Source organism: Ascaphus truei, unplaced genomic scaffold (assembly GCF_040206685.1).
Source record: "Ascaphus truei isolate aAscTru1 unplaced genomic scaffold, aAscTru1.hap1 HAP1_SCAFFOLD_236, whole genome shotgun sequence".
Classification (NCBI taxonomy): Eukaryota; Metazoa; Chordata; class Amphibia; order Anura; family Ascaphidae; genus Ascaphus; species Ascaphus truei.
The window spans coordinates 429,132-442,476 of record NW_027455280.1 but is presented as its reverse complement, the minus strand read 5'-3'; the positions used below and the strand labels follow the sequence as shown (position 1 = coordinate 442,476).

Below are 13,345 nucleotides of genomic sequence, written 5' to 3'. Positions count from 1 at the left end.
CCTGGCCCCCCCATCACCTCACCCTGTCTCCCCCATCACCTCATCCTGGCCCCCCATCACCTCACCCTGGCTCCCCCATCACCTCATCCTGGCCCCCCATCACCTCACCCTGGCCCCCCATCACCTCATCCTGGCTCCCCCATCACCTCATCCTGGCCCCCCCATCACCTCACCCTGTCTCCCCCATCACCTCATCCTGGCCCCCAATCACCTCACCCTGGCTCCCCCATCACCTCACCCTGGCTCCCCCATCACCTCACCCTGGCCCCCCCATCACCTCACCTCACCCTGCCCCCCCCCATCACCTCACCTCACCCTGGCTCCCCATCACCTCACCTCACCCTGGCTCCCCCATCACCTCACCTCACCCTGGCTCCCCCGTCACCTCACCCTGGCCCCCCCATCACCTCACCTCACCCTGGCCCCCCCATCACCTCACCTCACCCTGGCTCCCCCATCACCTCACCTCACCCTGGCTCTCCCATCACCTCACCTCACCCTGGCTCCCCCATCACCTCACCCTGGCTCCCCCATCACCTCACCTCACCCTGGCTCCCCCATCACCTCACCTCACCCTGGCTCCCCCATCACCTCACCTCACCCTGGCCCCCCATCACCTCACCTCACCCTGGCTCCCCCATCACCTCACCTCACCCTGGCTCCCCCATCACCTCACCCTGGCTCCCCCATCACCTCACCTCCCCCTGGCCCCCCATCACCTCACCTCATCTTGGCCCCCCATCACCTCACCTCACCCTGGCTCCCCCATCACCTCACCCTGGCCCCCCATCACCTCACCTCACCCTGGCCCCCCCATCACATCACCTCACCCTGGCCCCCCATCACCTCACCCTGGCTCCCCATCACCTCACCTCACCCTGGCCCCCCATCACCTCACCTCATCTTGGCCCCCCATCACCTCACCTCACCCTGGCTCCCCCATCACCTCACCTCATCTTGGCCCCCCCATCACCTCACCTCACCCTGGCTCCCCCATCAACCCCCAAATTGTGTCCTTACGTTATTGCCAGGAAGGACACAGACTTCTCTGGGCTGCTGGGGTGTGGGCTCCGCCCTCGCTGTCCTCTGATTGGCTCTCCGCTCCTCCAATCAGGGACAGGCTGCACAGACACTCACACAGTGCTCCTGCCTGGCCACCGTCCGCAGCCCGCCCCGCCTCTGCACTTCCAGCCCTCGCGCTGCCAGCCCTCTGCCACTAAAATTGTAATACCGGACACACACGTGTCCGGTATTACCTCCGATTTTATACCGGACAGGCATCGGACTTACCGGCCTATCCAGTTGAAAACCGGACACCTGGCAACCCTACTCTCTGACCATCACCTAATCTCATTTTCTCTCTCTCACTTTCCCCTTCTCCACCTCCTTCTACCCCCCGGTTCTGCAGAAACCTGCGCTCTATTAACCTACCAGCCTTTGATTCCACTTTACGCTCCTCCCTCTCTTCTCTCAGCTCTGCTTCAGACCCTGACAACCTGGTCAGGAACTACAACTCTGCCTTATCCTCCTCTCTTAATCTACATGCCCCGCTTTCTCTCTGCCATCCTCACCCTTCTAACCCTAGACCCTGGCTAAATTCCCACACGCACATGCTGCGTTCCTCCATTCGTTCCTCTGAACGCCTCTGGAGGAAATCTCACACTCTCGCAGACTTCCTTCACTACAAATTTATGCTATCCTGTTTCAACTCTGCCCGCTCTCAGGCTAAACAAACCTACTTTACATCACTAATCAACACGCACAATTCTAACCCATGCCAACTCTTCTCTGTCTTTGACTCTCTACTCAAACCACCCTCAGCTGCCTCTTCTTCTTCCTCCATCTCAGCTCAGGACTTTGCTGACTATTTTAAGGAAAATGTGGAATCCATATGTTAAAACATCCCATCTGTTGCCTCCTCCCATCCTACACTGCTTCCTAACTCTCCTCCTGCATTCCTTGACTCTTTTTCCGCTGTTTCAGAAGAGGATGTGTCACTGCTGATCTCCTCTTCTCCCTCTACCACTTGCCCTCTTGACCCCATTCCCTCCCATCTCCTAAAACATCTTGTTCTGACTATAACCCCTACGTTCTCACACACATTTAACACATCCCTCTATGCTGGTACCTTTCCCTCCTCCTTCAAACATGCAACCATTATACCATTACTCAAATACAGCACGCTTGACCCTACCTGTCTTTCTAACTATCGACCGGTCTCCCTCCTGCCTTTTGCCTCCAAGCTCCTTGAACGTCTTGTATTCTCTCACCTGCTCCACTTTCTCAACACCCATTCTCTCCTTGAACCTCTACAATCTGGCTTCCACACAGCTCACTCGACTGAAACAGCCCCCATTAAAATAATGAATGACCTCCATACTGCCAAAGACAGAGGTCATTACACTCTGCTCATATTACTGGACCTCTCTGCAGCATTTGACACAGTGGACCACCCTCTTCTCCTCCACATTCTCCATACTCTTGGTATTCGTAACAAAGCTCTATCGTGGATCTCTTCTTACCTCTCCCATCATACTTTCAGTGTCTCTTCTGCTAACACATCCTCCTCCTTCATAGATCTCTCTGTGGGGGTGCCGCAGGGTTCTTGTAGAGGGAGAAAGGGGGTGGCCCGGGATTAAAGGGGTTACATCCCATTTGGCCATCCCCTGATCTCACCAGGGAGACAAGGGGTTAACTGGGCTGAGACCCAGAACTGTGATTTAACTCCTGTTATGACATATAAATGTGTATTCCCCTGTTCCCCTTGTTTTATTGTAACATCTGGTTAATCAGTGTCTGCATCACACACACACTGGGATCCATCCGGGAGCACAAGGGTTAATAGTTGTATAGTGATTATAGCCCTTTGTGTAAGTTTCCCGCCTTTTCAGGCACCCTTTTGCAGGCTCCCATAGGCCGCCATTGGAACTCCATGTCTTTCAATGGCGAATCTTGATGTTGAGTCCTGTTCCTGAGAAGACCAGCAGATGGCGTCCGAGAGGGAGAGCGGCGGTTTCCCATTGAAAGTCAATGGGCTCATTGACTTCAATGGAGAAATCCTCGAGAGAGCTTTCCAGGAACGAGTTGGCTGCCGTCCAAACCGCTTAACCGCAAAGCGGATACATTTTCAATAGGAGAGCTTTGATCACTTACAAGTCAAGTTCAACGACAAGTGGCGTGGGAATAAACAGTTCTAGGGCCCCTAGAAATAAAATTCTTTCTGTCCCTAGTTCCTAGACCTCCCCCTACTCGACAACAACCGGGTCCCCGTATCCTGGACCCCCGATAAGGGTCGAACCGAGAAGAGCGGGCCGCGCCATAGGTTCCAATGGCCGCGGCAGAAATAGCTCAGGAAAACGGCTAAGTGTCAAATGCTGAAATTTGGTAATCCATAGCTCCGGTTCCGGAGGGCCCAGAGGATCAGGGTTTGGGGTATCTGTAGCCACTGCTCCGGCATCGCTGCAGAACCATCCTTGACCCTCTTGGACCAACCCGACGGAGTATGGACCCCCTTGAAAGTTCGGGATTTCTCCCATAGACTGCAATGGCGGCCAAACCCCATTGACCGGCTACGGCGGAAAACCCCCATTGACTTCAACGGCGGCATCGCCCTGTTGAAAGTCTATGGCGGGGATTCCCATAGCCGCCAATGGCGGCGGTTTGCCATTGAAAGTCTATGGCGGCGGAACCCGTTGTTTTCAATGGGGATTTAGTGAAAAACCGTGATTTAATTTACAGCGGAGTTTTGTGTAATAAAATGTGAAACGGTTTTAAGTGTATTTGTGTATCTCCGGTTCCCCAGGTCGTAGCAAGTCGCAAATTGGACGGTGTCCCTGTTCCGGCATTGAGAACTGGCGAGTTTGGACCTGCTGGACCCAAAGGAACCGGATATTTTAATATGTTCATGTTTTATCCAACATACTGTATTTCAAGGTATGGGTAAAACCCAGAGGAAATTCCTTTGCATACCAAGGTAGCATATGGCCAGAAAGGCGACCCAATGTCTAGGACTTGAGTATGTTTCAAAGGATTTTGTCACCTCCACTGTTTGCATGAGGGCGGAGATTACTCAAACCAGAGTAGTCTTCAAGTGTTCCAATTCACACCTCACAAACACAGAATATCCTGCCAGAATCCCAAATTGGTAGACTAGCTGGCATCCCTGATGTAGAGGAGGGGTTATAGAAATGAGACCCCGGAGGTCTACTGCGCATGTACCCACTAGCAGGGGGGCATGAGTCAAATTGTGTTCCCACGTTAACGACTGGCTAGAGGTAATTGAAAACCAATCCACGGTACTCAATGTTAAGGATAGGGCACAAAAGGTTTATAAACTGTTGTCCCCCTGTATCCTTTGTCTTCAATTTATCATCTGATTGCTACCTGATTGCGAGAGAATTGCTATGCTATATACTTCTCATTCCCCAACCCCAAAGTAAGTGTACTTCTTGTTTGTTACTGTATTATTCGTGTGTTCACCTATCCAAAGGAATAAATATACTTTATTATATCTAAGACTCGTCCCAGTTCGACCCAGTGATTTGTGTTAACCCTTTAATGCCTGTGGCAGGCTATCGTCACAGTTCTGTCCTGGGGCCTCTTCTCTTTTCTCTGTACACACTTTCCCTAGGTGACCTAATCACATCCCTTGGGTTAAAATATCACCTCTATGCTGATGACACACAAATTTACTTTTCAACCCCTGACCTTACACTAGCTGTACAGACCAAAGTCTCAGAATGTCTCTTTTCAATATCATCCTGGATGGCCCTCCGCCGACTTAAACTTAACATGACAAAAACAGAGCTCCTCATACTTCCTCCCAAACCTGGCCTTACTACCTCCTTCTACATTACTGTTGGAAATACCATCATTCACCCTGTAGCTCAAGCACGCTGCCTAGGGGTCACACTCGACTCCTCTCTCACATTCTCCTCTCACATTCAAAACGTCTCTAAAACTTGTCGCTTTTTCCTCCGCAATATAACAAAGATACGCCCTTTCCTCTGTTGCTCGACTGCTAAAACTCTGACTCAGGCCCTCATTCTCTCCCATCTCGACTACTGTAATCTCCTGCTGTCCGGCCTTCCTGCCTCTCACCTGTCTCCCCTACAATCTATCCTCAACGCTGCGGCCAGAATCACTATACTCTTTCCTAAATCTGTCTCAGCGTCTCCCCTGCTGAAATCGCTCTCCTGGCTTCCTATCAAATCCCATATTACACATGCAATTCTCCTCCTCACTTTTAAAGCTTTACACTCTTCTGCCCCTCCTTACATCTCAGCCCTAATTTCTCGCTATGCACCATCCCGACTCTTGCGTTCTGCTCAAGGATGTCTTCTCTAGCAAGCATGTGCTTGCTATACAGTGTAACCCATATACAGTAATTAATACAAGAGACCTATAATAGCGGTGTCAGCTGAGCCATATAATGAGACAAGTGTCTCAGTAGTATCACCTAACTGGTCTACTATATGTTAGCAAAATGCATGTAATAACAATAAGGGTATACAACATACACACATCACTGATACAATGTATACATGCGTTAGCTAATTTTGGTGTCTGATCGATATCCCTGGGAGTTCCGCAAATTCAGCCTGGACACACAGAAACAACCTATTGACAGTTAGAACTCGCTGGTCCTCGACATGAAAAAGATGTAGCTAATCTCTCCGTGTCGCTACAGTTGTTAAATAGCCATCAGGTAATGTGTCTCCACTAGTAATGGAATATACTGACCAGAAATGTAGCTAATTGTATCAATCCCATATATTGCTGATAAATCACAGTGTAAAAGTTAGTATACGAGCTGATCCATGTAGTGACACAATGTCGCTAAACTGCTATCCTAGTCCGTTGCTCTCTGCACCTGGCGTCAACGGAATGTCGTCATAGAAGCCCGAGGCACGTTTCGTGTCTACGTGACACTTTGTCACGGTAAGAGGTGTGTTCTATTCTAATCTGGCTTCCACACAGCTCACTTGACTGAAACAGCCCCCATTAAAATAACTGACGACCTCCATGCTGCCAAAGACAGAGGTCATTACACTCTGCTCATATTACTCGACCTCTCTGCAGCATTCGACACAGTGGACCCCCCTCTTCTCCTCCACATTCTCCATACTCTTGGTATTCGTAACAAAACTCTATCCTGGATCTCCTCTTACCTCTCCCATCGTACTTTCAGTGTCTCTTCTGCTAACACCTCCTCCTCCATAGATCTCTCTGTGTGGGTGCTTTCAATATCATCCTGGATGGCCCTCCGCCGACTTAAACTTAACATGACAAAAACAGAGCTCCTCATACTTCCTCCCAAACCTGGCCTTACTACCTCCTTCCACATTACTGTTGGAAATGCCATCATTCACCCAGTAGCTCAAGCACGCTGCCTAGGGGTCACACTCGACTCCTCGCTCACATTCTCCGCTCACATTCAAAACGTATCTAAAACCTGTCGTTTTTTCCTCCGCAATATAACTGACAATTGACAGTTAGAACTCGCTGGTCCCCGACATGAAAAAGATGTAGCTAATCTCTCCGTGTCGCTACAGTTGTTAAATAGCCATCAGGTAATGTGTCTCCACTAGTAATGGAATATACTGACCAGAAATGTAGCTAATTGTATCAATCCCATATATTGCTGATAAATCACAGTGTAAAAGTTAGTATACGACCTGATCCATGTAGTGACACAATGTCGCTAAACTGCTATCCTAGTCCGTTGCTCTCTGCACCTGGCGTCAACAGAATGTCGCCATAGAAGCCCGACACACGTTTCGAACAGGGGAATAATTCCTCCGGCACAGTGGGGACTCAGGATGCTCAGATACAAAGAAAGATTATGGTGGTAGGGGACTTCATTATTAGGAAGGTAGATAGGGCAATCTGTTGCCATGACCGCATGAACCGAACAGTTTGTTGTTTCCCGGGTGCTCGGGTGCAGCACATTGCGGATCGGGTAGACAGATTGTTGGGGGGGGGGGGGGTGGGATTGACCCGGCAGTCTTGGTACATGTGGGCACCAATGACAAAGTTAGAGAAAGATGGAGGGTCCTAAAAAATGAATACAGGGATCTAGGCCAAAAGCTTAAGGCAAGGACCTCCAAGGTAGTATTTTCTGAAATACTACCAGTGCCATGCGCTACCGCAGGGAGACAGTCAGAGATCAGGGAGGTTACTGCATGGCTAAGAAAGTGGTACATGAAGGAGGGGTTTGGGTTTTTAGAGCACTGGGACTCCTTTTCTGAGAGGTGCCATCTATATTCTAGGGACGGATTGCACCTCAATGAAGAGGGATCTTCTGTGCTAGGGGGGAGAATGCTAAAAAGGTTGGAGGACATTTTAAACTAGGAAGGAGGGGGGAGGGTAATGAAACAGATAAGGAACTAAATGGAATAGATGAGGATACAAGGTGGTATGGAGGTAGAATGGGGGCAAGTGCGAGTTCGACAAGCAGTGAGACACCCACAGTAAATACAGATAATACTAGAAAACTTCTAAAGACTAAACCAAGTGGGCGCAGAAAGGAAGGAGCAGATAAGATAATAGTACAGGCTGAAAAAAACCTTAAATACATGCTTGCTAATGCTAGAAGCCTGACATAAAATGGGGGAGCTTGAATTAAAAGCTGCAAGGGAGCAGTGTGATATAATAGGCATTACTGAAACATGGTGGGATGAAACTCATGACTGGACAGTTAATTTAGAGGGTTATTCCCTTTTCGGATGGATCGAACAAATAGAAAGGGAGGTGGAGTATGTTTATATGTTAAATAGGATCTAAAACCTATTATAAGGGATGATGTCTATGAAGGGAATGATGAAAATGTAGAGATTTTGTGGATAGAAATTAGCAGTGGAGGTAAAAGTATAAAGAAAATGTTTGTGTGAATATGCTATAAACCACCACATATATGTGAGATTGAGGAAGCTAAAATATTTTTGCAAGTGGAGAAGGCATCAAAACTGGGTCATGTTTGCATAACGGGGGATTTTAATTATCCAGACATAGACTGTGGCAATGAGATTAGCATTACAACAAAAGGAAACAGGTTTTTTTGGGGTGTTTAAAGACAATTATATGACCCAAATTATCAAGGAACCAACCAGGAGAGGGGCAGTACTGGATTTGGTCATATCAAACAATGTAGAAGTAATAACAAATATTCAGGTCCTGGAACATTTGGGTAACAGTGATCATAGCATGGTCTCATTTGAAATAAATGAACAAAAAACAGATTACTTGGGTTCAACAAAGACCTTAAACTTTAGAAAGGCAGATTTTAATAAACTGAGGACTAATCTACAAGTAATACACTGGGATGATGTTTTTGCAGGGAAAATGTAGAAGATAAATGGGCAGTCTTTAAAACATTGTTAGAAAAGCACACTTATCAGTGTATAGCCTTGGGTAATAAGTATAAAAGAAATAAGTCAAAACCAATGTGGCTAAATAAACAGGTAGGGGAGGAAATGGACAAGAACAATGGACAAGAAGAGGAAGGCGTTTAGATTCTTTAAGTCAGAAGCAAAAATGGATAATGAAAAAAGGATTGCAATAGAAAGTAAGGTCAACCCTAAAATGTTCTTAAGTACCTTAATAACAAAAAAAATAAGAAAATAAAATATAGGACCCTTTCAGTGTGAGATGGGTAGGCAGATTATTGGAGATAAGGAAAAAGCAGAGGTATTAAACAAATTCTTTGCCTCTGTGTTTACAAGGGAAGAATCAAGTTCAATAGTAGTGCCGCAGGAGGAAGCCACAACCTCCATATTAATGAACAATTTGGTAACTGAGGAAGAAGTTCATAAGCGACTTGAAAATTTTTAAGTAAATAAGGCACCTGGCCCCGATGGCATACATCCAAGAGTTCTCAAGGTGTTAAGCTCAGTAACAGCTAAACCATTATATTTAATATTCAAGGAGACCATTTCCACAGGCTCAGTACCACAAGATTGGCGTAAAGCAGATGTGGTGCCTATATTTAAAAAGGGAGCTAGATCACAACCGGGGAATTACAGACCTGTAAGCCGGACTTTAATAGTGGGGAAGCTACTTGAAGGTTTAATACGGGATAACATTCAGGAATACCTAATGAAAACAAAATTATTAGTAATAGTCAGCATGGATTTATGAAGGATAGATCATGCCAAACTACCCTTATTTGTTTCTTTGAGGAGGTAAGTAGGAATTTAGACCAGGGTAATGCAGTTGATCTGGTCTACTTAGATTTTGCAAAGGCTTTTGAAACAGTTTCACACAAGAGGTTGGTGTACAAAATAAAGAAAATTGGACTCAGTAATAAAATATGCACCTGGATTGAAAACTGATTAAAAGACAGACAACAGAGGGTTGTCATAAATGGAACTTTTTCAGGTTGGGCTAAAGTCGTGAGTGGAGTACTTCAGGGATCGGTACTGGGATCCCTCCTTTATAATTTGTTTATTAATGACCTTGAGGTTGGGATCGAGAGCAAAGTCTCCATCTTTGCTGATGATACTAAATTGTGTAAAGTAATAGAATCAGAGCAGGATGTAATTTCTCTTCAGAAGGACTTGGAAAGACTGGAAACGTGGGCAGGTAAATGGCAGATGAGGTTTAATACAGATAAATGTACGGTTATGCATTTGGGATGCAAGAATAAAAAGGCGAATTAAAAAATTAAATGGGGATAAATTGGGGGAATCCTTGAGGGAGAAGGCTTTAGGAGTGCTTGTAGACAGCAGGCTTAGCAATAGTGCCCAATGTCATGCAGTAGCTGCAAAGGCGAACAAGATGTTATCTTGCATCAAACGGGCAATGGATGGAAGGGAAGTAAACATAATTATGCCCCTTTACAAAGCATTAGTAAGACCACACCTTGAATATGGAGTACAATTGTGGGCACAAATCCTAAGAAAAGACATTATGGAACTAGAGAGAGTGCAGGGAAGAGCCACCAAATGAATAAAGGGGATGGACAATCTAACTTATGAGGAGAGACTAGTTAAATTAGACTTATTTACATTAGAAAAGAGGCGTCTAAGAGGGGATATGATAACTATATACAAATATATTCGGGGACAATACAAGGAGCTTTCAAAAGAACTGATTCATCCCAAGGGCAGTACAAAGGACTCGGGCCATCCCTTAAGGTTGGAGGAAAGGAAATTTCACCAGCAACAAAGATAAGGGTTCTGTACAGTAAGGGCAGTTACAGTGTGGGATTCATTACACATGGAGACTGTGATGGCAGATACAATAGATTTGTTCAAAGAAAGGTTGGACATCTTTTTAGAAAGGAAAGGTATACAGGGATATACCAAATAAGTATACATGGGAAGGATGTTGATCCAGGGAGTAATCTGATTGCCAATTCTTGGAGTCGCGAAGGAATTTATTTTTCCACTTATGAGATATCATTGGATGATATGACTCTGTTTTTTTTGTTTGCCTTCCTCTGGATCAATAAGCAAGTATAGATATAGGATAAAGTATCTGTTGTCTAAATTTATCATAGGTTAAACTTGATGGACGTACGTCTTTTTTGAACCTCATCTACTATGTAACTATCCTGCCTGCCTCTTTGCCAATGTTCTTATCCATACCTCCCCCCCCCCCCACAGCATCCCCTTCCCCCTCCATGCTGTACCTTGTCACCACCCTTCCATGATTTCAAACACTAGTTTCTCACCTTACCTTATCTACAGTCCAGCAGTTTTTTTTCTGCTTTCACACCCCTGTTTTAGCCATAGATTCCTTTGTTAATCAGTATTACCTCTCTATCCTCACACCGCACCACCCTACCTCCTCTTTTCCGCCACACCGCCTCTCCAGCCACACCACCACCCTGCCCCCCCCCCCACACACCACAACCACCCTGTCTCCTCCTCCGTACCAACCCCTCAACACCTTCTCCCTCTCCCCCACACCTTTACCTCTTCTCCCTCCTCCCCACACCCTTACCTCTTCCCCCTGCACACCCTACCTGTTCTCCCTCCTCCCCCCACCCTTACCTCTTCTCCCTCCTCCCCACACCCTTACCTCTTCCCCCCTGCACACCCTACCTGTTCTCCCTCTTCCCCACACCCTTACCTCTTCTCCCTCCCACACCCTTACCTCTTCCCCCCCTGCACATCCTTTCCTCTTCCCCCTCCCTCCACACCCTTACCTCTTGCCCCTCCCTCCACACCCTTACCTCTTCCCCCCTCCCTCCACACCCTTACCTCTTCCCCCCTCCCTCCACACTCTTACCCCTCCCTCCACGATCCTCACCTCTTCCCCCCTCCTCCACATCCTCACCTCTTCTTCCCTCCCCCACCACATCCTCACCTCTTCCTCCCCCACCACATCCTCACCTCTTCTCCCCCCCCCACACCCTTACCTCTTCTTCCCCCTCCACACCCTCACCTCTTCTCCCCCCCACCACAACCTCACCTCACCCTCCTCACCCTCCACACCCTCATCTCTTCTTCCCCCCACCACAACCTCACCTCACCCTCCACACCCTCACCACAACCTCACCTCATCTTCCCCCTCTCCCTCTCCACACCCTTACCTCTTCTGTCTCCCCCTCACACCCACGCCTCAACCCCCCCCCAGACCCTCACCTCCCACCCCTTACCTCTTCTGTCCCCCCTCACACCTTCACCTCAACCCCCCCTCCACACCCTCACCTCTTCTCCCCCCTCCACACCCTCACCTCTTCTCCCCACCCTTACCTCTTCCCCACCCTCCACACCCTCCACCTCTTCTCCCCCTCCCCATCCTTACCTCTTCTCCCCCCTCCACACCCTTACCTCTTCTCCCCCCTCCACACCCTTGCCTCTTCCCCCCTCCCCATCCTCACCTCTTCTCCCCCTCCACACCCTCACCTCTTCTCCCCCCTCCACACCCTCACCTCTTCTCCCCCCCTCCACACCCTCACCTCTTCTCCTCCCTCCACACCCTCACCTCTTCTCCCCGCTCCACACCCTTACCTCTTCTCCCCCTCCACACACTTACCTCTTCCCCCCTCCACACCCTTACCTCTTCTCCCCCCTCCACAACCTCACCTCTTCTCCCCCCTCACACCCTCACTCTTCTCCTCCCTCCACACCCTTACCTCTTCTCCCCCCTCCACACCCTTACCTCTTCTCCCCCCTCCACACCCTTACCTCTTCTCCCCCCTCCACACCCTTACCTCTTCCCCCTCCCCATCCTTACCTCTTCTTGCCCCCCATTCTTTTGTTCTCTTCCCTTAGTCTCACCCCCAATTTCCCCCTTTTTTCTTTCTACTCTGCTGTTTCGTCCCCTCATTGTACCCCTCCCCCCCCCCCCCGGTACTCACCCCCCCCCCCCGGTACTCACCCCCCCCCCCCCCCCCGGTACTCACCCCCCCCCCCGGTACTCACCAGTCGGTGTGCGGTTCATCTATGACGAGCAGTATTTTGTTGCCCTGCCTGCCGGCCGCCCCCCCGCCGCCGCCGCCGGCCGCCCCGCTGACCTGCTCGCTCAGAGCCGCCGTGGTTTGTTTCACCGCGTTAGACAGAGAGGAGAAGAAGCCGCCGCCTCCCGCGGTGCCGGGGACCGGTCTGTGCGCGGGGCCCGGGTCCGGAGACAGGGCCGGCGGGGGGGAGCGGCGGCGGCGGCGGCGGCGGGGGGGCGGGAGGGGGGGGCGCGGGCGGGTCCGGTCTCTGCAGGTCCGTCATGTAACCGTTCGGGAGATTGGCCATAAAGTTACTGTCCGACAGGCGGCGCCGCAGGTAATTCATCGTGCGCGGCCCAACGGGACTGGCTCCGGTTCTGCTCCCGACACCGCTACGAGTCCGGTCTCTCTCACTGCTCCCGGTTCTGCTCCCGGTTCCGGTCTCACTGCTCCCGGTTCTGCTCCCGGTACTGGTCTCTCTCTCTCTGCTCCCGGTTCTGCTCCCGGTTCCGGAGGATGCCGCAGCCTGGCGCACAGAGGTCTCCGCCCAGTGATGTAATATATATATATATAATGTAGCGCGGTATATAATATATGTGTGTGTGGGGGGGGGGATATAGCGGGGGGGTAAGCGGGCACTGCAGAACACGGGCTCTCTGCTTCTCAATCTGCTCCTCAGCGACCGAGCGGGCTCAGCATCCTCTCCCCCCCACTCCCTCACTTGGTATGTTCCGGTCCCCCCACCCCCCTTAGTGCGCTATTCCTATGCTCTATGCGGGATACGGAGTTCGGCGCCTCCACATTAATGAGAGGGGGAGCAGGGCGTAGAAATGAAGCACCTGCATCCGTGCTGCGGTCCCCTCCTTCATGCACAGAGTGGTGCAGTCCGGTACCCAAAAGGGGCGGGGCCTGAAAGATGCAGAGAGAGAGATACAGCCAGAGAGGGGGGGGGGGGGG

The 13,345-nt window shown here is 49.7% G+C and overlaps 1 protein-coding gene across 1 annotated transcript in view; it reads right to left on the bottom strand.

Moving 5' to 3' along the window:
- The window catches only part of LOC142478292 (synapsin-1-like), a 69,543-nt gene extending 56,429 nt beyond the window's left edge, over nucleotides 1-13,114 (bottom strand). The window contains 2 exon segments of the mRNA XM_075582452.1: nucleotides 12,375-12,605; nucleotides 12,607-13,114. Coding sequence (XP_075438567.1) covers nucleotides 12,375-12,605; nucleotides 12,607-12,734 — 359 coding nt within the window. The 5' untranslated portion in view covers nucleotides 12,735-13,114.
- Nucleotides 13,115-13,345: the final 231 nt, after the last annotated feature.